Raw genomic sequence first — 24,742 nt, forward strand, 5'->3', positions numbered from 1 at the left:
TATACATTTTTAAAAACACATAGATTAAATCAAGGAATCCAAGAAACAACAGAGACTTCAAGACAACATGCTGCCATTTCAGGTGAGGTTTCAAGCCTGTTACAGAAAAATGTAACTGCTAAGAATTCGCCAGCATGGTCTAAGACACAGTTACTGATCTAATTCTTGTTTTGTACATGGAGTTTCACTTGGTAGTCTAGGCTGTCTTCAAACTCCTGTGCTCAATAAATCCTCCTGCCTTGTTCTCCCAAGTAGCTGAGACTGCAGTTATGTGCCTCTGCACCTGATCTAGATTGCGGGTAACTCTGCAATTAGTGGTAGTTTAGAATTTGTTTTTTATTCCTTAGTTCAAACTCTGTAATAGAAACAGGATAATTAATTCTGGGCTCCCTTTCGTACCAAGTGGTGTGCTGAGACAGCAGGACCTGTTCCCGAGCTATGACTCAGCTGATTGCTCAGGGGGACCCTTTTCCTATTTTAGAGGATGACTCAGGAGGAAAGGCTCTGAGGCCATACCGCCCCTCCACACACCCTCATGCTCTCCTGAGGGGTACCATTATAGTTATCCTTTATTGGCTGTCCTTGTATAATACAAATCTGCGAGTTTGGATACAAAAAAAAATCTGGAAATAAAAGATAGAAAAGTACCCGCCAGGCACCCCTTCCCCTCTTCTGGGACCACCTCCCAGCGGGCACTGGTGTGAGGTAACTGAGCATCTTTTTTCCTCCCCCTCCCATACTTCCTGGGCCCCCAACTTGGCCCCTGCCCCCATGAGACCTTGGACCCCAGAAGACACAGCCCCAGATGGGGCAGGCAGTGGGGAGTAGAGCATTGGCAGTGAACGGCACGGGCAGAGGGAAGCCCTTGGCTTGTGCTGTGTATATGGGGAGGAGACCCTGCACTTGGGGTGGGCACTCATGTGGGGCCCAGGAGAGCCTCTAAGTGGACGTTCCCCCTCTATCCTGCCCAACATCAGGAGGTGGAAGGTGAAAACTAGGAAAGGGAGCTTGGGAGGGCATTCCATGGGACCTTGGCCATCCCTGTGGGGGTGGAGGTGGGGCATCATCGGCCCGAGTCTGGCAGTGAAATGGCTCCCTTAGCCAGGCTGGGTCTGTCCCTGAATGCCAACCTGCTGCACCCTGGGCACTGCTATGTCGGTTCTGTAGTAGTTTTGTGGGTAGTGGAGAGAAGGGTTAAGAGAGGATGCTGAAGGGCACAGCCCCAGGAAGCAGGACTGTGGGGGGCTGTGCCTCCACCCCCAGGTGCTACATCTGGGGATGACGGGGTGAGCTGGGCAGCTCGGGCTACAGTTCAATCTCAAAAGTCTTCTGCAGGTCACCAGAGAAGGGGTTGGAGGGCTTCTCCACAGCGGGCTTGCCCTCTAATGCTGCCCACTGGGCCTCAAAGGGGTCCAATTCAGGGGCTGGAGCAGGCGCTGGCTCTGGAGGCCAGGGGGCCCCGTTGGGGCGAGGACGGGCCTGACCCACAGGAGCACTGGGTGTGGCAGGAGGTGGGAAGGCCCCAGCTTTTCCCAACAGAGTGGAAGGCTGAGGCTGGAGCTGGGCAGCAGAGCAGAACGCGTTGGCCACCATCTGTGAGGGGGTGATGCCCACCACGGGGACCTGGGGCATGGGTGGGTAGCCCAGGCCCGGGTAGGAGGGCACAAATGGGGGCTGCATGTGTGAGGGTGGCAGGAACATGGCCACCTGGGCAGGGGCTGTGTCGAAGGGCCCCATAGGGGCAGGGAAGGGCTGCAGAGCAGGTGGCATGGTGGGAACTGGGGGTACTGAGGTTGTTTGCTGCTGTTGCTGCTGCTGTTGCTGCTGCTGCTGCTGCTGCTGGGCCTTGGCCACCTGGGATACCTCCTCTAGCCATCGCTCAGCCTCCGAGGGTGTCCGCTTGTGCCCAGACTGGAAGGCAGCTGCAGGTTGTGCAGAGGGCTCACCCCAAGCAGAAGTTCCTGGAGAGAAGAAAGGGGCAGGAGAGAGGTGAAGGCTGCAGCAGGGAACTGGAATGGACCGGGGATGAGAGGACTGATGCTGTGTCCACCTCTGACGGGGGCACCGCAGGGTGTCTGGCTCAGTGACAGGGTGGAGTTACCTGTTGCGGCAGATGGTGGCCCTGTTGGTGCTCCAGCACTGGCAAAGGATGAACTGATCTGTGTGCACAGGGCATTGATGCCATCGCTGTCGCTGGCACCAGGAGGTTCCATCTCGGGCACTGGGGGAGTCAGGGAAAAGGAGAGGTTGGCAGACAGGCCCGGCCCCAGTATGCCTGCAGTGGCCCTCTCTGCACCCCCGGCTCCTTTCCTTTCCCTTTCTATCTGCAAGTGTGGCTCCCAAGACTGTGAATCCAGGTGTGTGGGTCAGCAGGTCACTGGGTGATCATGGCCACGAATATGGCATCTGAGTGGTACAATGGCCAACTCAGTAAGTGACATGTGATGGCTGACAGTAACAGGGACCCAAACCAATGACCTGAAGATCTGTGAGTGGCCACAGACTAGAAGAGATGCTTAAAATGTACCATCTTACCAAATAAGCAAAGGACTGTCGTGTGTGGTATGTGACAGTCTGTGACATTTCAGGAACTAAGATGGTATGCAGGACGCCCTCATGGGCATCGGAAAGAAGTGGCTAGGGAATCACTGGGTCTGATAGGAGGGCCCAGGCTGGGGGATGTGGTGTCCAAGTCACTGTCCACGTTGACTGTGTCTGTCCAAACAGGCATGGGGTGTGTGAGGTGCAACCTGTGCGACTGACGTTCAACTGTGTGCTTCTGCCTGTCTGATGGAGTGTGCAAGTGAGTGTGGATCTATCTGCAAGTGTGGCTCCCAAGACTGTGAATCCAGGTATGTGGTCCTTGAGTGCAGGGGAGATTGCTGTGTGTCCATGGCTCTAAACTGATGGTTTCCAAGTGTGTGCGACATGTGTGTCAGAGGGTAACATCAGTGTGAGATTGAAAGTTCCATGTGGGAAGTTGCATCTCGACAAGTGTGTAGCTGGCTGCCGGGGTATGAGGCTCCCAAACAGAGCCTGAGTAGCAGCTAACTCTCAGGGTGCGTGTGTGACGGCTCCGGTGTGTGCACTATGACAGACAAGGAGACAGTGTGACAGGCAAGGAATGCTGTAGGATGTGGAGCGAATGTGTCATTCTCAACACATGTGGAAACTGCTCCACTGTTACCTTTGGAGCAGCTGAGCCTGCTGGATACAAATCAACGCCCTCCCACCTCAGTCCTCACAGCCATAAGAGGTAGGGTGTCCGGATTTGGCATATGATGTGGGAGGTGGGCCAGACTGCATGGTTTCCTGGACTGCTGAGGGCAGGCAGCCCTCTTACCTGTCTCCTTCAGTCAAAAATATCGTGGTATCTCTCTCCTCCTTCTGGCTCGTGGCAGACACTGCTTTTTAGGTCATGACATATGCCATCTGTCTCCTCTCCTTGGCCCACGGCAGACATTAATAATCAAACACAAAGCTTATTTTCCTCACCAAGCTCTCTGCTCACTTTACCCCTTCCCTGGCCAGATCACACGGCTCCACTCGACCTCTCCTGTAACACCTCCCTGCTCTCTTCTCTCTTGCCCATGGAAAACTTTGCTAATTATTCATGCGGTGTGCCACTCTTTCCTTTTGCCCATGACACATCCCTCTCTCCTCCCTGCCCTAGACAGGCATTGCTAATCCATTACAATTCTTTCCTGGACCTAAGGAGTACTTTTATCCATTAACTGCCAAGGTCTCATAATCCTACCGATACAGTGCTTGGAAGAAGCATCAGTCTATTTCTGTGCTTTTCCTCCTTCCCTTGCCTGCAGTAGATGTAGTGGCCTACAGCAAATCTTGCTAATTAATCATGACGTACAACATCTTGTTATTGTCCCTTTACCAGAGCAGACAATGCCAACTGATCATGATTCATGCTACCTTTCTGCTATTCTCCTGCCAAGAGCAGACATGGCTAATCAATCACAATTTGTGTTACCTTTCTTCTATTCCTTGCCCAATGCCAGACATTGTTTAATCATGGTGTGTTCCACCTGTCTATCCTTTGCCCCTGGCAGACAGTGCTAATCAATCACAAGTATGTACCGCCTCTTCTCTATCTCTTATTCACTTAAGACAATGCTGATCCTTATGTCCATGCTTACTGAATCCAAAGCTCACCTGTACCCTTCACCTGGAAGTCGGTGCGCCGCTGCAGAGTAGATGGCAGCTCATTCAGCCGTAGGCTCAGCTGCCGTTTGAAAGGTGAGTTCTTCTGGCTGAGGGCTGGGAACCCGCGGAAGGAACCTTGGCGAACCAGCTGTTCCAGAGGGGCATGGCGCCGGGGAATGGCAGCAGCAGTGGTGCCTGCGGCCACTGGGGTGCCTGCCTCACCCTTTTCACCCGGGGATGTGGTAGCTGGTGTTGGCGACACATGCCCAGGTTGGGCAGGCCCAGGGGCCACAGTGGGAGCAGCTGCTGCCTCTGCTAGAGACACAGAGGAACAGCTGATTAGAGATCTCATGTTGGCATTTAAAAAAATCCCATCTGGCATGTTTTTTCCTCCTTGAGATGGATCCCAGGACCTTTTTCTTCCTTCTGAGACAGAGTCTTGGTATGTAGTTCAGACCAGTCTTGAATTCATTATGTAGCTTAATGAGGCTGGCCTTGAACTTGCAGTGATTCTTTTGCCTTAGCCTCAAGTGCTGGGATTACAGGCATGTGCTACCGTGCCCTGCTAGGACCTGCATTTGGATCTTTTTTTTTTTCTTTTATCTTTTTGAGACAGGGTCTTTCTATGCAGTTAAGGCTGGCCTTGAGCTCACTTTGTAGCCCAGGCTAGCCTCGAACTCGCAACAATCCTCCTGCCTCAGCCTCCTGAGTGCTGGGATTACAGGTGTGAGCCACCAGGCCTGGCTCTGGTTTTTTTATAAGATAGCTGTCTGCTGCTAAGTTCCCCAGGCTGAGCTTGAACTTTCAATCCTTTTACCTCAGTCTCCCAGAGTGCTGGGGTTACGGATGTGTGCCATCATGCCTGGCCCTCTTGATGTCGCCTTCCTCACCCAATGTCTTTTTCTCAAGCTGGTCAGAAGCCTGGGGCATCTCTCATCCCCACCCAAGCCAAGTTTGCTTTCCCCAGGAGGCCCAGCCTGACCTCTGGGTCTCTAGCTTTTTGTCTGTGATCTGTCTTCCTGCACTGTGCTCACCATTTCCCCCTTGGAGACGCTGACCCTTTTTGGTAATTTATCAACACTTATTTAGTATGTGAACACAGTATCAGGCATTGTTCCAGGAGCTCTGTGAGTGTTAACTTGTCTGTCCATACGAACAGCCTGGGACGGAGACCATCTGCATTTTACAGCTGCGGACCTGGAGGTCCAGCAAAGGCCTGTGCTGCGGCCAGTCACCCTGCTAGGAAGGGGTAGGCTGACTCTGAAATCTGTGTTTCAAGCAATGGCCCTCCCGTGTCCCTCCCGGAGGCCGCCCCTCTCCACCGCATTCTCTCTCTGCCACTCTGTCCTCTGTTTCCCTATTTGCAGCCCTTCTTCCCACTCCCAGTTGCTGTGAGTCACTGCAGTCCTGGCCTGGCCCACATCATGCTCTGGGACGCTTTCCAGACTGTTTTCCTTCTACTCTGGGACTGTTCTCGATTCTGGGGGGGGAGGGGGACTTGGTCTCCCCACTTGCCGTGAAGAGACAGGTTCTTCAGGCCTCCCCTGCCTCCCCTGCCATCCCTCCTCCTCCTCCTCCATCCAGGGCCTCACCAGAGCCACAGCCACACACAGGGATGTCACCTAGGCTGCTTCTCCTACCTTCTAGAAGAAGTGACGAGGAACCCACCGGGCTGGCCTGGCACTGTGGAAACAGCCCTCAAGAGGTTGGAACTAGGAAATCACCTCTGCCCTTTCTTACTGGGTGACCTCAGGAAGTTCCCGCCCTTCTCTGGGCTCCAGTTGAACTAAAAACCTGGGATAAACATCCCCGGGCTACCTCCCTGGGCCTCCGGACAAGGTCAGCTAAGGTAGGGAGTGCTCAGTGCTTTGGAATTCAAAAAGAGCTTGATAAACAATTCTGCAGACAGAGCTCTGTTCCAGAGTCCAGAGTGCCGTGTTAAAACTCAGAGCCTCCAGGTTGTAAACCGGTGAGCGCAGTGCTGGCTGTAGAGAACTAGACACAGCCGCAAATCGGCCCTGGCTTTGTAGCCTCAGCAGGGCTGTGCTAAGTGAGGGCTTTCTAAAATGCAAAGTCCCTAGGAATAAATGTGCGTGGTACTGGGGATTGAACCTTGGGCCTCTGACCCAAGATACACCCCTAGTCCATGTTAGGTTTTGAGATAGGGCCTCACCAAACTGCTAAGTTGACCAGGCTGAGCCTGAATTTGTGATCCTCCTGCCTCAGCTGCCAGATTACAGGCTTGTGCCACTCCATCTGGCTCTGCCAATGTTCTTCATAAATTCTAATATGCTATGTAAATGGTATATAAATATCAGTAGTTGGGCTCAATGGTGTATGCCTGTGATCCCAGCTCCTTGGGAGGCTACAGCAGGAGAAGCATGAGTTTCAAGGCCACCCTCAGCACTGTAAGGAGATATTGTCTCAAAACAAAAATACAGACAGAGAGAGCAAAAAAGAAATATTTGCAAACTGTAAAGGATTGTAAACCCGTGTTCCTTGTCAACAATAAAACGATCTAAATGCTATTGGTCCCTCTGCTGACAGTTCTTCATAACTTTATCCATTTTTCTGAGACAGGGTCTTGCTATGTAGTTTAGCTGGCCTTGAACTCACAGAGATCCCCTTCCTCAGCCTCCCAATGCTTGCATTGCAGGCATGAGTCACCACGCCAAGCAAAAGTAGAGACAGGATTTCTCTACGCAGTTCAGGCTGGCCTTGAATTCATTTTGTAACCCAGTCTGGCCTTAGACTCACAGCAATCCTCTTGCCTCAGCCTCCTGAGTGTTGGGATTATAGTCATGCACCACCATGCCTGACCCTAAGGTATGATTTTTGTGGTAACCCATTATACAGATGGGGACACACACAAACGGAAGTAAAAGCATCATTAAATTATACTTAACTCATACTACATCTGATGTACTCTAATATTTTTTATTGCATCTTTAAAATTTTTAAATTTACTTTTTGTATCAGGAATGGAACTCAAGGCCTCAAGCTTTCCAGGTAGGTACTGGCTGCTGGGCTATATCCCCGGCCTATATCTCATTAAAAAGAGTTCCAGCCCTGTTTACTAAACTGATTTCTAGGTCTTACCACGCAGATGGAAAAGCCACAAAGACCCATGACTTGGATTACAAAGTGCTTAGTGAGCTGGTCAGGGTGGTGCGCGCCAGTATTCCTAGTACTGTTGGAGGCTGAGGCAGGAGAATCACAAGGTTCAACCCAGACCTGGCAATTTAGCAGGATTTCACCTCAGATTAAAAAAATAATTTTTTCTTGGTATGGGGAATCGAACTCAGGACCTTGCGCTTCTGCTAAACTATATCCCCGATCCTAAAACATTTTTTTAAAGGGATCTGAGATTGTCAGTGTGAAAAACCCTGGGTTGCTCCTGAGTGTGTGTGTGTGTGTGTGTGTGTGAGTGTGCATGTGTGTGTGGTTGGGATGGTTTATGAGCTGAGTTTTGCCTCACTGCTGGGCAGCCTGCTGCCCTAAGTGTGGCTTTTTAAGAAGAGGCACTGTAACCAACTCTGTGGTGCTGCCCTGCAGTCCCTATGCCTCCCAGCTCTGCGTACCCAGCCCATGGTCCCCCTCCCCGTGTGGGCAGTACTCACCTTTCTTCTTGTCCACGGCCTCACGCTCTGATGGCCGCCCGCCCCCGGACAGGCGGAAGGAGCCCTCGCGGGCGAAGCTGGTGCGGCTGGCGTCGAAGGCGGCTGTGACCCCACACTCCTTCTCCCGACGCTGCTTCCGCTCCAGGCAGGCAGCGAAGGCGCAGCCCACGGCGTGGCTCAACCTCTCCCCCTGCGAAGGAAGTCGGGGTCAGACACATGCGGCCGGCAGACTGACCAGGGCCCGGGTTCAGCGACACAGGCACACGGCCTGCAAACCGCAAAACGCAGCTCGAAGGGCCGGGGGTGGCTCAGTGGTCAGCGCGGGCCTGGTGCATGCAAGGCCTGGATTCCCTCCCAGCATGGAAGGGAAGGGAGGATAGGGCCAGGGAGAACAGGGAAGAAGAGAAGGGCAGAGGAGGGTGGAGCGGCGCATGCTGTAATCCCAGCCCTCTAGGAGGCTGAAGCAGGATCCCTTGAGCTGTGGGGTTCCAGACAGTCTGGGTAACACAGCCACACACGCAAAACAAGCCGGCCCTAGAAGCCAGATATGAGGGCATGCGCAGTATGGCTGCGTTTTCAAGGCATTCTAAAAGAGACAAAGCTAAGGTAAGGTGGAAAGGTTTCTTGGGAGTGGGGCCATGCGATGTTCCCTGGCAGTGTTTTCTGGGCCCCAACAGAGGCAGAGGTCACAGGTATATGCAGTTGTCAGAGTTCAGCAAATGTGCAGTGTTGCTGGGGGCTAAAGGCTCGTGAACCTTTGCAGATTCTGATATTGAAGCCCTAATTCCCAAAGCCATGGAATGGTATCTTACTCTGAGGTTAAAATTATGTTAGGGTCCTTGTGACAGGATTAATGTCTTCAGAAAACGAATGTAGCTAATCTCATGGTATAATCACTGCACTATGGGAGGCTGAGGCAGAAAGGCAATTTAGTAATTTAGTAAGACCTTGTATCAAAAGAAAAAATGTGAAAAAAAAAAAAGGCCTAGCAAATGCAAGGTCCTGAGTTACATTCCTGGTACAAAGAAAAGAGAAAGGAACAAGACCCTGCCTTCCATGTGAAAATCCATTCAGGAAGAGGCCACCTGTAAGCTGGGAAGCCAGCCTGCAAGAACCACCAGATCATGCAGCTCCTGGGCTTGGGCTTCCAGCCATCAGTCTGAGTTAAATACTTGTTGTTTCAATCATCTAGTCTACATATCTGGTTATAGCAGCCTGACTAAGACAGGCATGTATTTTACTCAGAAGAAAAACACTGGAAGCAAATATGCATTCTGCTTCATGGAATGCTTGCTGAAGTGTTGGGTGGAGGATGTCTGCACCTTGAAATGCACCCGACACACGATGGCAGCTCTGTGACAGCCAGCACTGCAAACATTAATGAGAAGATGTGGAGGTGGGTGACGGAGTAAGTCCATCAACTTCACTGCATGCTTGCAAAAAAAAACCTAGTATCCAGCTTGGTGTTCGGGCACCATGCCTGCAATCCCAGCACTCTAGACTGAGGCAGAAAGACCACAAGCTGGAACCCAGCTTGGTTGTCGGGCGCAGGCGCTCAACACACCCTGCCCGGGAAGATAAGACCACGTCAGCTTCCGCAATGCATTACGTCCCTCTCTAAACTAGCCAACCGTGCGCACCTCGCACTCACTCCGTATTCGCCCCGTGCCGACTCTGTGGCAACCCCTGATTGGCCACAGCTGGATATATTAGCCAGAGCCTGCGTCCCATTCCCACCCTGCTTCCTCGTGGCAGCCTGTGATTGGTCATGGCCGAATATATAAACCAGAGCCCGCGTAAATAAAGCAGCAGTTCCTGTTACCACCTGAAGCCTCTCCTGTCTCATTGGGGGGCTGCGCCGGTCACTTGGTGACTTGGTGAAAACCCGTCTCAAGATAAATAACATAAAATAGCTGGGCATGGTGATGCACGCTTATAATTTCAGCATGCCAGGCTGAGGCAGTCAGTCTAGACTATATAGTAAATTCAAGGACAGCCTGAACTACACAGGAAGAACTCGTCTCAAAAAGTAAAATAAAATAAAATAAAGGCTCAGGAATGTAGCTCAGTGAAAAAGATCTGGATTTAATCCACAGTGCCACATTTCAAAAGTAGTAATCAAATGTTGAGAGGGAAATACTGGCTACTATTTTATTTTCATCTGGCTTTATTTTTTGTTTTTTTGTGGGTTTTTTTTTTGGTATCAAGTATCAAACTCATGACCTCACGCACTTGCCATGCAGATGCTTGTGTTGCTGAGCTAAACCCTGGGCCCTCGTTTTGTCTATTGAGACAGGGACTCATTGGGCAGTACAAATTGGCCTTTAACTTACTATGCAGCCAGGCTGGTCTTGAACTCCCAGGAATCCTGCTGCTTCAGCCTCCCAAAGTGCTGAGATTACACGGGTGCCCTGCTTCTAGTCACTGTTCTTGAGCACTTCCTTCCAGTGCTCTGAGGTTAGGTTGCCTTGGATTGGCACTGATCCCCCATTCCACCTATGAGCTGTGAGTTCTCTAGAAATCACTTCCCCCTCAATATCTGAGTTTCTTTCCCTGTAAAGTGATGGTCCTAGCCAACTACTTTACAGACTTCTTGCAAGAAGTAATTGCTACACTCCAAGTGTGCATAGTCAGGAAATACCACATATATGTCACCATAACTCTGTCTGGTGCTGGGTTGAAATGTACTTTTTTTTTTTTTTTAAATGTACCTTCTGGGGCTGGGGATTTAGCTCAGCGGCATAAGCGCCTGCCTTGCAAGCAGGCAGTCATGAGTTTGATCCCCAGTGCTGTTAAAAAGGAAAAAGACAAAAAAAAAAAAAAAAAAAAAAAAAAAAAAAGAAAAGAAAAGAAATGTACCTTCTTATGACTTTTTCCAAAACCGCCAGGAGGTGAACATTCTTATGAACCCATTTCACAGATCAAGAAACTGAGGCTCAGATGGGCTGGTGATACCCTCAATCTAACAAGTGAAGTGGCAGAGTTGGGATTCACATAAGAAGACTTCTGTTTGTTGTTAAAGGAAATTGAGATATGTTATGTACATGTAACAAGTCCACAAAGGAATGTAACTTGCACTCATGTACTGATAAAATAAAATAAAAACCAAAACGAAAGCCAAAATAACTGGGAACCTGAATCCTGCATCATAGTAAAAGGATTACATACCATAACCATGGGGGGTTTATTCCAGAATGCAAGGCTAGTTCAGTACAAGAAAACAGTATGGCAGCATAAGCCATCGTTCCTAGCTGGTCTCATCACACTTACCAGAATTTGACAATGAACAGAGGCAGTGAAAAGGAGGTTGGTCATGGTGGGTGCCATGTTCCCAGCTGCTCAGGAGGCTGAGACAAGAGGATTGTAGGTTCAAGGCCAGCATGGGCAACTCAGTGAGACACCACATGAAAATTAAAGAAGTGAAAGGAGGCCAAGTGTGCTGGCTCACGCCTGTGATCCCAGCACTAGGGAGACTGAGGCAGGAGAATCACTGTGAGTTTGAGGCCAGCCTGGATACAGAGTGCGCTCAGCCTGAATTACACAGCCACACCCTGTCTCAAAAAAGAAAAAAAATTAAGTGGTCCAACATGATCGTACATGCCTATATTCCCAGCATTCTGGGGAGCTGAGGCAGGAGTATTGTAAGTTTAAACCCTGGGCAACCTAGCAGCAACTTAGTGAGAGTTCATCTCAAAAATAAAAGATAAGAAAAAGATCAGGGGATGTAGCTCAGGGCAGAAGCCCTGTGGTTCAATCCAAACATACACACAAAAATGCATACAATGGAATTCCAAAGGATCCAGAATAGCCAAAAATAGTTTTGAAAAACAACAGGGTAGAAGAATGATACTTCCTAATTGCCAAACTTAGGACACAGCCATATCAGTCAAAACAGTGCAATAATGGGCTGAGGATACAGCTCTGAGGCATAACTGCCTGCTTAACAAGCACAAGGTGCCGAGTTCGATTCCCAGCACCAAAACAAACAAATAAACAGGAAAACCAGTGCAGTATTAGTATAAGGATAGACACACAGACAAATGGGCAAGTGAAAGAGAAATAAACCCATACAAGTGTGGTCAATATATACTTTCTGTCTTTCTTCCTTTCTTTTGAGACAAGGTCTCCCTATGCAGTTCAGGCTGGTCTTGAATTCACTTTGTAGCCCAGGAAAGGATCCTCCTGCCTCAGCCTCTCAAGTGCTGAGATTAAAGGTGTGCGCCACTATACCCGGTGGGTTAATATATTTTCAATAAGGGTGCTAAGACCATTTGGTGGAGAAAAGATAGTCTCTTCAGCAAATGATACCTTGAAAACTGGACATCCACATGCAAAAGAATGAGGTTGGACACCTGACACCGTACACCCAGATTAACTTCAGGGTAGGGACATTGCTCGGTGCTAGAGTGCTTGCCGGACACACAAAAGGCCCTGACTCGGTGCCTGGCACTGCATGACAGAAATAGCCTCAAAATGGATAAAAACCTACATGTAAGAAAACAATAGATAAATTTGGCTTGGACAATATTAAAAACATGTTTCTCATCAAAGATCACTTGAGAAAGTGAAAAGATCATGAAATGGGGCAGGGTCAGGGGAGAGATCTGTAATCCATATATCTGCTAAGAGCCTAGTACTCAGGAGAAATAAAGAATTCTTACAACAAAAAACAATCCGACTAAAGGAAGGTAAAGAATAGACACGAGCTGGGTGTGGTGGCGCACACCTATAATCCCTGCATTCCAGAGGCTGAAGCAGAAGGATTTCCATGGCTTTGAGGCCAGCCTAAGCTATGTAGTAATTTTATGGCCACTCTGAACTACATAGCTTGTCTCAAAAAACAAAACAAACCACCTCCCTCTGAGAAAGCAACAAAGAAAAAGAAAAAAGGAAGGACTAGGGGCTGAGGATTTAGTTCAGTGGCATAAGCACCTGCCTTGCAAGTAGGCGGTCGTGAGTTTGAGCCCTGGTACCGATAAAAACAAAAAAGACAAAAAAAAAAAAAAAAAAAAAGGAAGCGCTAGAAATCTAGGTCAGTGTGAAAGCCCTGAGTACATCTATACTACTGCCAGAAAAAGAAAGTCACGTATCACGATTGTAAGGTGCCAACTTTCCACAAAGAATGTAATTTTTATGTACAGCTAACATGCACTAATAAAAAAAACCCTCTGAAATAATAATATGAAGTGGAGTGGGGCTGGAGATTTAGCTCAGCAGCATAAGCACCTGCCTTGCAAGCAGGCGGTCGTCAGTTCAATCCCTGGTACCAATAAAAAAAAAAAAAAAGTGCAGGTAAATTTTAGAGAGAAAGCAGATTAGAGGTTTCCAGAAATGGGGTGGGGTGGGGGAAGGATACAGGTCCCCCGTGGGGGCGGTGGAAATATTCTGGAACTAGACAGAGCGGGTGGCTCTACGTTACTGTGAACGTACTGAAGGCCGCTGTACTGTACAACTGGAAGTGACTAATTTTATGGGAATTTCGCCTAAAAAACAAACTTGAAGCATCTTGCTGCTGCAAACCACAGCTCAGCAGCGCAACAAATTCACTCAGCAGCACACTCTATCAGGAGCAGATGGCCCTGCCCTCCCTCTCTACCTTCCAGTGTCATCCGCAGAGTGGAGTTCAGTTCCTGTTTACTGAACACTTAGTACCCAACCCTGGGGAGAGCTTTGCATGTGATCGCAACACACCCTTCCACGGGGAAGGCCGGGGATACAGCTCAGTGGCACAGCACCTGCCTGGAAGCACAAGCTCCTGAGTTCGATTCCCAGGACCAAAAAAAAAAAAAAGTTAGCACAGGAACCTGTGAGTAACTGCTCCCTTATCCCCTGATGGAGATGCCACTGGGCCCACGGACCCCACACAGCCAGGCGGCTGGACGCACATCCATACCATCAGCCCTGTGGAGTGTGCTTTCAGAAAGTAGCTGCAACCCATTTCCGGTGCCACAGGCTTTTCCAGAACCTTTCCCTCCCCTGTCAGAGCGGAAGCCCATGCGCTGTCCTTCTCACTGAGCAAGACCTCTGTGACCCACTGGACAAACAGTAGCCCAGGGCCAGGTGCTGTCCAGGACAAAACCTCAGTGTCTACACTGCTTCCTCCTGCCGGACTCTTTGTCTCTTTCTCTCTTCCCCTGCCTGTCCTGAACCCTGAGCCTGGATCACCTCGTGGAGAGTCCTAGACACTGTCTTCAGAGCCATCCTTCTGGGCCTTCCCCAGATTCCTGACCTCCTGAAACCATGAGAGCTAAGACATGAGTACAGTTTTAAGCCATGAAATTTGAAGCGCTTTGTTATGCAGCAACGGATGACTGATATGACCACTACGTACGTTGCCAGTCACTAGGGTTTCTGCCCTCTCTGCACGGGTCCCAGCAGGCCCCACTGACTACTGACTGATCCACATTACATTCTTGAATTTGTTTCCCACCTTAAGTGTCAGCTCTGCCATGATGCGCGAGTCGGGACGCTGGGGGTACTGACCAGTGTTGGGGCTCAGAGCTATTTGGGGTGGGGCCTCCCAAACACAACACAATGGGGAATCCTGGGGTGGAAACTGCTAGATTGAAACTGTTTGTGTTACGCGTCCAGCACTGGTTTCCCCATCCCACTTTCCTTATGAACAGAGCCTAACTGAGTGCTTCGCCCTCTGGCCAAGGGAGGACAGTGCCAGGCTAACTCCACACCCTCTCCTTAGGACCTGGCTCTCTACCGAGGCACCCTGACTGGGCAGTTTCTGGGTCCCAAGGCCGTCCTTTCTGATACTCCACGTTTCTGGCTACCTCTCCATTTTATATCCCTTTAGCAATCTTTTTTCCCCGCTCCTGTTTGGTCTGAGATAGTCTTACTCTGTAGTTCAGGCTGGCCTTGAACTCACTATGGAGCTCAGGTTGGCCTCAAACACATGGCGATTTGCTTGCCTCAGCCTCCTGAGTGCCAGGATGACAGGCATGAGCCACTATAGTTAGCTTCTCCCATTAATCATATTCTGGGTTTAAATCGTTCCTATTGCTTATAACCAAAGAACACTGGGCAACGTAAGAAAAAAAAGAGAGTCTGGCTTTCTACCAGAGTTGTTTTGAGTCTGAGTTCAGGGTTCAGGGTCCAGGGCAAAATAAAGATTATGTTTGCCATCATCTTTTGCAGTTAAGGATGTCCGTGTGGCTAGTTACTGTGAAATTCCTAAAAAGGACAAAGTGTGCTGCTCCTTACGCATCCTTTGTGCTGACTGGAATGCAGACATGAAAGCTGGAACACATGCATCCATCTGGGAACACGAAGCCACACAAGAACCATGGCCCCCGATGAGCACAGAGAGGTGATGCCAATGCTACATTCCCTGTCTTTGGGTTTTATTTATGTGAAACTAACATGTATGTCATCAAAACCACTGTGATCTGGGGATTTTTCTATGATAAGCCTCAGTGTTCTAACTGTGTGAATTCTTCTGAAGAGTCCACTTATCGCTCATCAGATTTTCAGAAAGGAATCTGACCTTTCCCCTAAAACACTACAACTATGGGCAAAAGGTGCTGAGGCTGAACAAACGGTGAATGCCCTTGGGTGGGGTACTATCTGAGAAGGACCCAAGAGCGCCTGCTGGGGATGAGAAACTCTCAGTACCTTAAATCTGGGTGAGACTTACACAAGAAAAGCTGCATGTCATCAATCTGCATGTGAAATGCACACGTGGGGAGCCACTAGGAACAAGGGTAACAGGGCTCTCCTGCGTGCCTGGGATGCGCTGGACACTTTCTCACACTTTGTGTTGCCCACTCAAGGCTCCCAAGAATCCTTTCACTTAGAAATTCAGTACACCTCTCTCCGAAGACACAGGGGCCAATCGCTTGTCCAATTCACACCGCCTGCAGGCTACAGAAGGCAGAAGGGGGCCAGTTTTGGGGATACTTACAGAGTCCTTGAGTGCCAGGAAACAGTGGCAGATCCAGCGGCGGGTGGTGCCGTCCCGGCAGATGTAGGAGAAAGCCTTGTCCAGGTTGCGGTCAGGCGCGCAGAAGGAGACCTTCTCGATGGTCTGGTCCACCAGCAGGTCCTAGGAGGCCAGGGAGGCCAGGAGAGTGGCGTAAACCATTCGATCCTTATTTGTTCATTTCTTTCTTGTTTCTTTGTTTACAGTGCTGGCGATTGAACCCAGGGAATGCTGAGCTACAGTCCCGATGCTTTTTATTTATTTTGTGAGGGTTTTTGTTGCTGTTTTGTTTTGTTCTTTTGGGATTTCAGACAGGGTCTCACTGTCTAGTCCAGCCCGGTCTTCAACTCACTATGTACCCAGGCTGGCCTTGAACTCGCAGTAATCCTTCTGCTTCAGCCTCCAGCATGCTGGCATTACAGGTGTACACCACTGTGCCCTGTGGCCATTTTTGTTTAGAAACAGGGGTCTCACTAAGTTGCCCAGGTAGGCTTTGAACTTAGATTCTTGTGCCTCAGTTTCTCTAGTATCTGGAATTACAAGCGTGCACTAACATACCTGGCTTATGAACTGTCTTTCACATATTTGTTCAACACTCAACAGCTGCTCTAAATTTTTGTCCTGAAAGGGCTACAGACTGGATAAGTCACAGAGACCATTGTGGGGAAGCCTTGTAGAAAGCTTCCAGTTCACATCCATCATGAGACAGGGATAGCTAGAGACATGCAGGGTGCAATAACAAGGCACAGACAGATGAGCTGCAGCCTAGATGGGGAGGCCAGGCGCTTGCAGAAGCCAAGAAGGGGTGCTTGACTCAACTTGCGGGGAGCCAGCCAGAGCTTGCTGGAGAAGACAGTCCTTGGGCCAAGGGATCTGCCTGTCCCGAGGAGGTGGTGACACTGCTCTGCCATGAACCCAGCCCTCAGCACATCCATATTGCTTTCTCAGGCAGTCTCTGGCTTGGGACAGGGAGTCACTGGAGAACAGACAGACACCCAGTCCTGACCCCAAGGATCGCCTGGCTGGGCAGACTGAAAATAAACTCGTAGCCGCTACCTCATATTGGTCTAGATACTTACGATGTGGTGGGTAGCATTTTAATCAGTTTGTAGTACTTTCTCATTTAACAGCGGGGTCCATTCTGAGCCCCATTTTTCAGATGAGGCGTTATATCTCACGCCCAGCATCCCCAGCTGGTGAGTAGGTGTGCTGAGGGCTGAGGTCGCCCCTCCAGTCTCTGCTCTCACCTTCCCTCTGCACCAGCTCACAAATAACCACAGCCCTCCTTCCTGAATTAGGCCTGTGCGGTGAACCAAGTCATTGCAGAGACACATGGTGTCGTCTAGAAGGTCCTCAAGGGAGGGATATCCTGGGCTGAGGGCTTGGACCTATGAGGCTGAACCAGCACAGGGTGAGGACCTCGGCCCCCTGGTGCCCACCCCACCCCCACAGGCCTCTTACCTTGGTCTTGTCATCCACCACTCGGAGCCCATCTGCTGACACCCACAGGACAGACTTCACTGACTTCCGGCCCATCTGGGGTGGGGGTGGAGACGGAGTGGACCAGTCAGGGCTGCCTCTGCCCAGATGACATTGCCCCTCCCTGGTTCCAGCCCATCACTTACCGCCTTCAGTTTCTTCACGGCATCTTCACATACGTGCATCCCCCGGGACTCCTCCACCTCCACATGACCCAGGTACTTGGGTGGGGAGGAAGGAGGACAGGAAATTAGCAGCATGATCAGTAATTCCCAGTGTTCCCCACTCATGCGCCATGCATTGGGCTATGCTCTCAGCCATCATCATGTGTAGCAGCATGAGGGCCTTCCCTTCCTCAATCCTGCCAGCTGGCATACTCAGGTCCACTTCAGGGAAGTAGAAAACCAGGTGGAAGAGCCAGCAGCCCAGTAGGAACTGAAGGGTCCCCCCCAGAAGGGTCTCCATGGCCCATGCCCTGAATCTGGAGTCTTCCCAACAAAAGCATGGCATATGTTGTAAGGGGCTGTAGCTCTCTGAACCACAAAGCCCTTAAAAAAGACTCTGTAAATGCTACACATTTTTTTGACATTCCAATGGAGGTTACTCTTCTGGAAACTGGGAGCGCCATCAAATGGGGTAACAATGTGTCCCAAGTAACATCTTTCTGATTCAGGAAAAAATGTCCTGATTTTCTTTTTTTTTTCTTGTTGGTACCAAAAATCGAACTCATGACCCTGCACTCACCAAGCAGGTGCTATGCTGCTGAGCTACATCCTCCGCTCCCATGTCCTGATTTTCAATGAGAACTTTAAAAGACTCAGGGTCCTGATCTACAGCTGTTTTTGTTTTTCAAGTCCTGAGGACTGAATTACTCCTCCCAGCTTTTTAAAATTTTGAGACAGTTGGACTTGAGTTTATAATCCTCCTGCCTCAGCCTTCCAGACTGCTGGGATCACAGGTGTGAGCCACTGTGTCTGCCTCCCCAGCTCTCTGAAAATGTAGTCCCTAGTCTGCCACACAGGGTCCTCATGGAGTCCTTAGAAGTTTCAGCACCACCTCCAGGATATAGGGGGTACGCGGCAGGTGGCCTGGGTGGCCCTGCCCTGGCTGCACCCCTCCCTCAGACAGTGGCATCCGCACACTCACCCTGACTGGGAAGCTGCACGTGCCCTTGCGCACGGCATCCTCGTCTGCCTGCCACTGGTGGGGACGCGATGCCTCAGGCACGTAGGCTGGTTTCCTCCGCCGCAGACTCTGTCGTAGCTTGTTCATGGTGCCCGACTCGTCTAGAGACAAAGGACAGCAGTGTCAGTCCAGGTCAGGACTATAGGTGTGAAGGTTTGGGGCTCGAGGGGTATAGGGGTTGGTCAGCATGGAAGAGAGGTTCCATAATGAGGGAGTCACTGGGTCTGAGGACATGACATTTGGGAGACATGGGGAAAGCACAGGGTTGCAGGGTTGTGCAACAAGGATTCAGGAACACGGGGCAAGGAGCCTGGAGCTGAGTAGGCCAATGGCCACAGGCGTTAGGGGGGCAGAAGTTGGAGCTGGGACCCACGAGAAGCAAAAGCATCCAAGGCGAGTGAGGGCTTTGGGGTACGAGGGATGTGGACGGGGTGGTCAGAGGGCCCAGGAGTTTACGTGTGCTCTGTAGGGAGGGGAAGGAGGAGCTTCCTTGTCCCGGGAGATCTGAAACACAGCCCCTCTCTGTGGCTGTCAGAGTCAGAGGTAGGACTCTGTGTGCACGCGTGTGTGGGTGATGAGAGTGGAAGTGGCCAGCCCTAAGGCCAGTCTTCAGTGACTTACAAGCCATCCTAACAGTTCCAGGGAAAGAACGAGGGGACACCCAGAGCTGGAGGAACCAATGGCAGATGGGGACTGTGTGTGTGCATGGAAGCAAGTGTATAATGGATTGAGGAATGGGCTGGTGAGGGCGTCTGTGTCTAAGCATGCCTCTGTTAGCTGTGAGTGTATTCTGGAAGGCTATGTGGAAGGAACATGGCTGAGTGTGATCGTTTATGATGGTATGTGGCTGTGGGTGCTGTCGGTGAGGGGCCTGGTGTCCACAGGTTGGTTGCTATCTGTGTGTGTTGTCCCTGAAGGGTGCTGTGGATAGTTCAGAGGGGTTGTGCATGTTGCATGTGGAGTGGTTGTGTCTGTGCATGAGGCTGGGGTCTTTGACAGGGCATGTCTGTGCTGACATCTGTGAAGCTGCCTCAAGGGTGAGCCCACTGTGTGTTTTTTCTTTTGCAGTACTGGCTATTTAACCCAGGTCTTCACACTGCACAATATTCCTAACCCATCTTTTTTTTTTTTTTTTTTTTTTAGTACCGGGGATTGAACTCAGGACCTTGTACTTACTAGGTAAGTACTTAAGCTACTGAGCTAAATCCCCAGCCCAAACTTTTTTTTTTATCAGTACCGGGGACTGAACTCATGACCGCATGCTTGCAAGGCAGGCGCTTATGCCACTGAGCTAAATCCCTATCCCTGCCTTTCTTTTTTTAAGACAGGGTCTCAATAAGTCACTCAGTTGCCTGCCTTAGCCTTCTAGAATGCCGGGGTTGCAGGTGTGAGACACTACATTTGGCTCATTTACTGTTCTTGAGGACTATTGCCTCTGAGCAGGTGACAGCCATGAAATCCTGCCTATGTCCAACAGGGCAGCTGTTGGTGAGACTGGATGGTTGTGGCTACTGTTTGTGAGGACGAGTCTATGTCACAGCTTGAGGCTGCCATCTTACACAGTATGGGTGTGGGTATTGTTCTAGTATATGTCTGATGCAGTGTTAACACTTAAGAGGGTACATAAGAAAACCAGGCTGTAGTTTTTTAGACTGTGTTCCTGGGTATTATTTGTGAGGGTACAACTTGTCTGCGGGAGTGCTAAGTATCTTTTGTGACTGCAAAATCAGAATTTTTGGAGGGCCCAAACCTATGATAATTTTTTATAAGACTGTATACAAAAGTATATTATCTGTAGAAGCATGGGTCTGTAAGTGTTGCCTGGGACACTGCCTGTGTGCATTTCTTGAGTGTGGAAGAGTGTATCTGGCCTGTGGCTAGCTGTGTGAGAGTCCATGCGTTGTCTGGGAATATGTGTACAGATCCATCCTATTGTTGTAAATGAACAACCACTTAGCACATCTTTACGTGTGCCTGTCATCATATTAACGTGTGTGTGCCTAAGTGTGTGTCTATGGATGTGTGAGGGTCTGAGTGTGTGAGTCACAGCAAGTGTGAGGATGACAATGTGTGTATGTAGATGAGCAGACTTTGGTGGTGGCCGAGTGTGCATTTAGGGGTGCCCACTCATGAATGCAGTTAAGCCTGTGAGACACAGGGACAGTTCTGATCACGCTAGGCACACCCGTATACCCCCCCGGGCCCTCTCTGCTCCCAGCCTGGTCACTCACCTGACTCCGTCCTGAAGGTTTCAGGGGGCCCCAGAGCCCCACACGGGGCTGGGGGCAAGTGCTGCTCAGGCCTTCTGGGTCCGCCCTGCCCAAAGAAGAAAGGGGAAAGTGAGAAGTTTGGGGTGGAGTTAGGTCCCCTACTCACCCCTGACTCCCCACTTTGGTCTTCAGCCAACCCCTTCCATTTCAGACTCCCTGTGGGAGCCCTGGTTGTCATAGCAGCTGTTACCAGGGAGACAGCCACCTTGTTCTAAGGGCCCAGGATGGAGTAGGTGTGTTTGGAGGGTGGGCATTGCTGGAGATGTGCTGGCTTCAGAAGGCCCTAATCCCCAAGGGGATGGTGTGAATGGCTCTGGCCTCTAAACCTGCCTAGGACTACACACAAAATACAGTGACACGCATGAAGCCAACGTGCATCTACAGTTGTCTTTAGCAGTGGGTTAGAGCTATGCACACTTTGTTATAGACACAACAGCTACAGATTTCCGGTCACAGAGACACAGAAACAGTCATGGCCACAGATAGCTGTCGCTGTGAACATCTGGTCACATGTCCACGTTTACAGACACACATATGTGGAGTGCCCCAGCCTGCCTAGACCCCACCTGATCTGCCATTCACTGATATCTGTCACTCCTGTTTTCTCAGCCACATACAAAGTTCTGGGCTTGGGGTTGGGGATTTAGCTCAGCGGCATAAGCCCCTGCCTTGCAAGCAGGTAGTTGTGAGTTCGATCCCTGGTACCGACAAAAAGGAAAAAGACAAAAAAAAAAAACAAAAAAAAAAACAAAAAAAACAAAAACCCAACCAACCAAACAAACAAACAAAAAAAACAAAGTTCTGGGCTCAGGTACACCCACAGGGGTTACGCGTATACAACCACACCCAGTGACAGTTGTATTTCCTCAGGTGCCTACCCAAGAAACCCACGTTGCAGCTCCTCTACCCGCAGTGGAATCACATCCAGTCCCAGTTCACCCATTTGGCCACCTATAAGCACCCACACACACGCTGACACGACCACAGCTACATACACTTGTCACACACACCTCTTGTGCTGCATGCTTACACAGGGATGCTCATAAACAGACTGATGCACTTTTGGTCTCTCTGAGCCCACAGAGCCTCACACAGCCACGGCTGCACATCACCGTTCCCCTCAGCCGCATCCACCTCCCCAGCACACCTCGCAAGGTTACACGCTGTCACACGTATTGTGTTTGCTGCTCATATTTGCTCACATCTATTCCACAGTGTTCTGTGATAGCCATACTTGTGTGACACTGTACACGACCACACACAGGGATACTGACTTCCATGGCCTATGCACGACAGACGGTTACACATGTGCAAGGCACAGCATGCAACCACCCAGAGACAAACAGCCCCAAGAATGGCTCCCCTCAGACTCAGCCACACATGTTCTGGAAATGGTGGTGCATGCACCGACCTGCAGCACTGGTGTCCACATCACCCGGATACCTGTCACAATCAGTGTCCCATACACAGCTGTACCGTGTCACACCATCACAGAAACATAGTCTTTCTCCCTGCAGACAAACAAGTCACATCAACAAGCATGTGTGGCCCTAGGTGGACAAAGTCATAGCCCCAACTATATACACAACATCTCACTCACAGAGACATGAGTGCAGTTCCCATTTCCTACTTACATCGCAGAGTCAGGAGTATGCACAGAAATACATCGACCTAGGCATAGCATTATAGCTGTTTTACACAGAAGTGGTCCCTGACAGAGCCAGGCACACAGTCAGGGGCCAGCCAGCCCTCATCAATTCACACAGATCCTAACACAAGTGGTCTGGTGCACAAGCATACTTAGCCAGATCATAGATATGTGGGTTACCCATGCACGGGAAAATGGCCACAAATATGCACGTGTGCACACACACAGAGGTACACAGACGCAAGTCACACACAATAATCTCAATATAGCCAACATTGCAGACAGTAAGTCAAATGCATAACATCCCCCAAACACAAATGCATAACCCGAGTCACACACAAGGCTGTAAGTAAACGGTCACTCAGAATTACACAGCTATACATCATTTATACAGCCCCAGTCACCCTCATGTAGCTGGGAATACTCAACCACTGCCACTCAGGGCGCCATTATACAATCCCAGTCACATAGGCACAGTGTGACTTCACACACTGTTGCAGTCAACGTACCCAGAGTTTGTACAGCACTGTGTCACACAAATACATAAAATCCACTTTGACACAACCACAGTATTCTCGGTCCCTGGGAGCACCACACATGGACATGCAGTCACAGACATAACTCCACTTACACGGTCACAACTCCACCCATACCTTCAGTCAGTCACATACATGCCCATCCCTAGACTCAGCACAGATACTGTCACACACCAAGGCACAAAAGACATAACCATAGCCAAAGTCACACAATCACAACTATGCAATACAGACAGACTGAAAAGTGGAGGGTCTGCACAGTGAGCAGTCATCATTCACAAACAGTCTCACGAATAGTGGGGCCACACACAGACACCACCACACACAACCACGGCACACGATCATACAACACAAGATTCCTCATCGTCCCCAGCTGCAGCGCCATGTATGCACACAGCCACAGTCACACAAATACTGGGTCACACTCCTAGCCCCCTCCCTGTCTCCTGCTTCCACCCTTTCCTCTAGGTACCACACACAAAGCCGCCTGTCACCATCGCAGATGCTGCAGACAGACAGGGTTGCACCGGGTCCCTGGGGAGCTGCCCCTAGCCCAGCCAGAATCCTGGAGTCTGGGGGACCAGGTCCGATAGGGAAGACTGCATTGTCTACGAATAGGTCCTCTTTTGGACAGCTGGGCAGCCCTAGGGACAAAGGAGGTGGCCTGGAGGACCTGTGCCCTGAGACCCTGGTCCAAGCAAGAAGGAAGACTCCTAAAATTTCCCTCATTTTTATTCATGCTGGAATGCGGTGGGGTCCCAGGCACAGGGACCTTGTTTGGAGCAGGGCTGTGCCTGGGACACCGCCCAGGGACTGGAATAAGGCTGTGCCAATGAGCCTCTGAGGCCTAGGGGCAGGCAGTGCTGGGAGTCCCTCCTGGCTAAGGCTTGGTGGGGGAATCTGAGCTGTACAGAGGAACCTCATCCTTAAGACCTTGCCTCGGGGGTTGTTGTGCTCAGAGATTTTCACCGCCCCCGGTAGGGAGGGAGAGGGACTGTGTCTGGAACCGCCTCCGGGAGGCCTTGGCTTCATATGAGGACTATGTCCCGTATCCAGTCCCCCAAATCTTGCCTGGGAGTTGTACCTAGAATCTCTGTACCCCTGTCCTTGATGGGGTGAGGGGTGTCTTGTGCCCAGGATCCATTTCCAGAAGCTTGGCAAGAGATGGCCTATGCCTGAGACCCCGTCTCTCTTGGTTTGGCTGACTGGGGACCTGTTCTTGGACCCCCACCCTGGACCACCCTCACCAGCATTGGCAGCCTCTGTCCATCCGGGAGGCGCCCTCAGCTCCCACCCTCCGCCACATCAGCAGCGGCGCCGCCCCCCGACCCAAGCCCCCCTCTCCCGCCCTTCTCACACTGGCCGCCGCGCTGCGGGACATCCAGGGCCCGGGCGCCCCCGCCTCCCGCGGCCCCTGCCGGGCCCGGCTTCCTGGGTTCTGCTGCTCTTCTGGCGGCGACGGCAGCTCTGTCTGACGCCGGCCGGGCCCAAGGCCGGGGGATGGTGCGGGATGCACGCGCGCGAGCCAGCTCCGCTCGCTGGAGGACTCCGTTCCGGGGGCGGGGGAGCGTCCCTCCCGCCTCGGCCCCGCCCATTAGCCGGGCGCCTGCTGCATATGCAAAGAGACCCGCCCTTTCCAACCCACACAGGCCACGCCCACATACAAATACAACTCCGCCTTCTCCGGTACAGCCACCGCCCCACCACGCCCACTGGCTGGGCCTTGGTTAAGCGTGCAATAAGCTTCGCTGATTCCTTCCCCTAGATCCGTGGTGGCGCAGATTCCCTTGCCTTCTGTGACCCCTGACCTCACGTGTCCTCCAGATCTCAAAGAACTGCATTAAGAGGTCCCTTGCAGTTCCTCATCCCCCAAATCTCTTCGCTAACCCCACTGCACTCCCAGCCTGGCGGGG

General features: G+C 50.8%; 1 protein-coding gene across 3 annotated transcripts; it reads right to left on the minus strand.

Annotated features, from left to right (window-relative positions):
* Positions 1 to 551: 551 nt before the first annotated feature.
* Numbl (NUMB like endocytic adaptor protein) lies at positions 552 to 24,704 on the minus strand. Of its 3 annotated transcripts, none has more exons than XM_004999970.4 (10): positions 24,187 to 24,704; positions 20,607 to 20,691; positions 18,337 to 18,476; positions 17,337 to 17,411; positions 17,173 to 17,247; positions 15,694 to 15,834; positions 7,782 to 7,971; positions 4,171 to 4,473; positions 2,102 to 2,221; positions 552 to 1,961 (listed from the first exon to the last, which is right to left on the minus strand). In XM_004999970.4, the coding sequence occupies exons 1-10, from the start codon at positions 24,208 to 24,210 to the stop codon at positions 1,306 to 1,308; spliced, it is 1,809 nt and encodes a 602-aa protein (XP_005000027.1). In that variant the 5' UTR covers positions 24,211 to 24,704; the 3' UTR covers positions 552 to 1,305. The 3 variants fall into 3 exon arrangements, with proteins under 3 accessions (XP_005000027.1, XP_003462054.1, XP_063108849.1); XM_003462006.5 differs by having other exon boundaries at positions 4,171 to 4,476; positions 24,187 to 24,459; XM_063252779.1 differs by lacking the exon at positions 24,187 to 24,704 and adding an exon at positions 22,057 to 23,112 and having other exon boundaries at positions 4,171 to 4,476.
* Between the last annotated feature and the right edge of the window lie 38 nt (positions 24,705 to 24,742).

Source organism: Cavia porcellus, unplaced genomic scaffold (genome assembly GCF_034190915.1).
Source record: "Cavia porcellus strain 051 isolate PalLab524CR breed Dunkin Hartley unplaced genomic scaffold, mCavPor4.1 scaffold_7, whole genome shotgun sequence".
Lineage (NCBI taxonomy): Eukaryota > Metazoa > Chordata > Mammalia > Rodentia > Caviidae > Cavia > Cavia porcellus.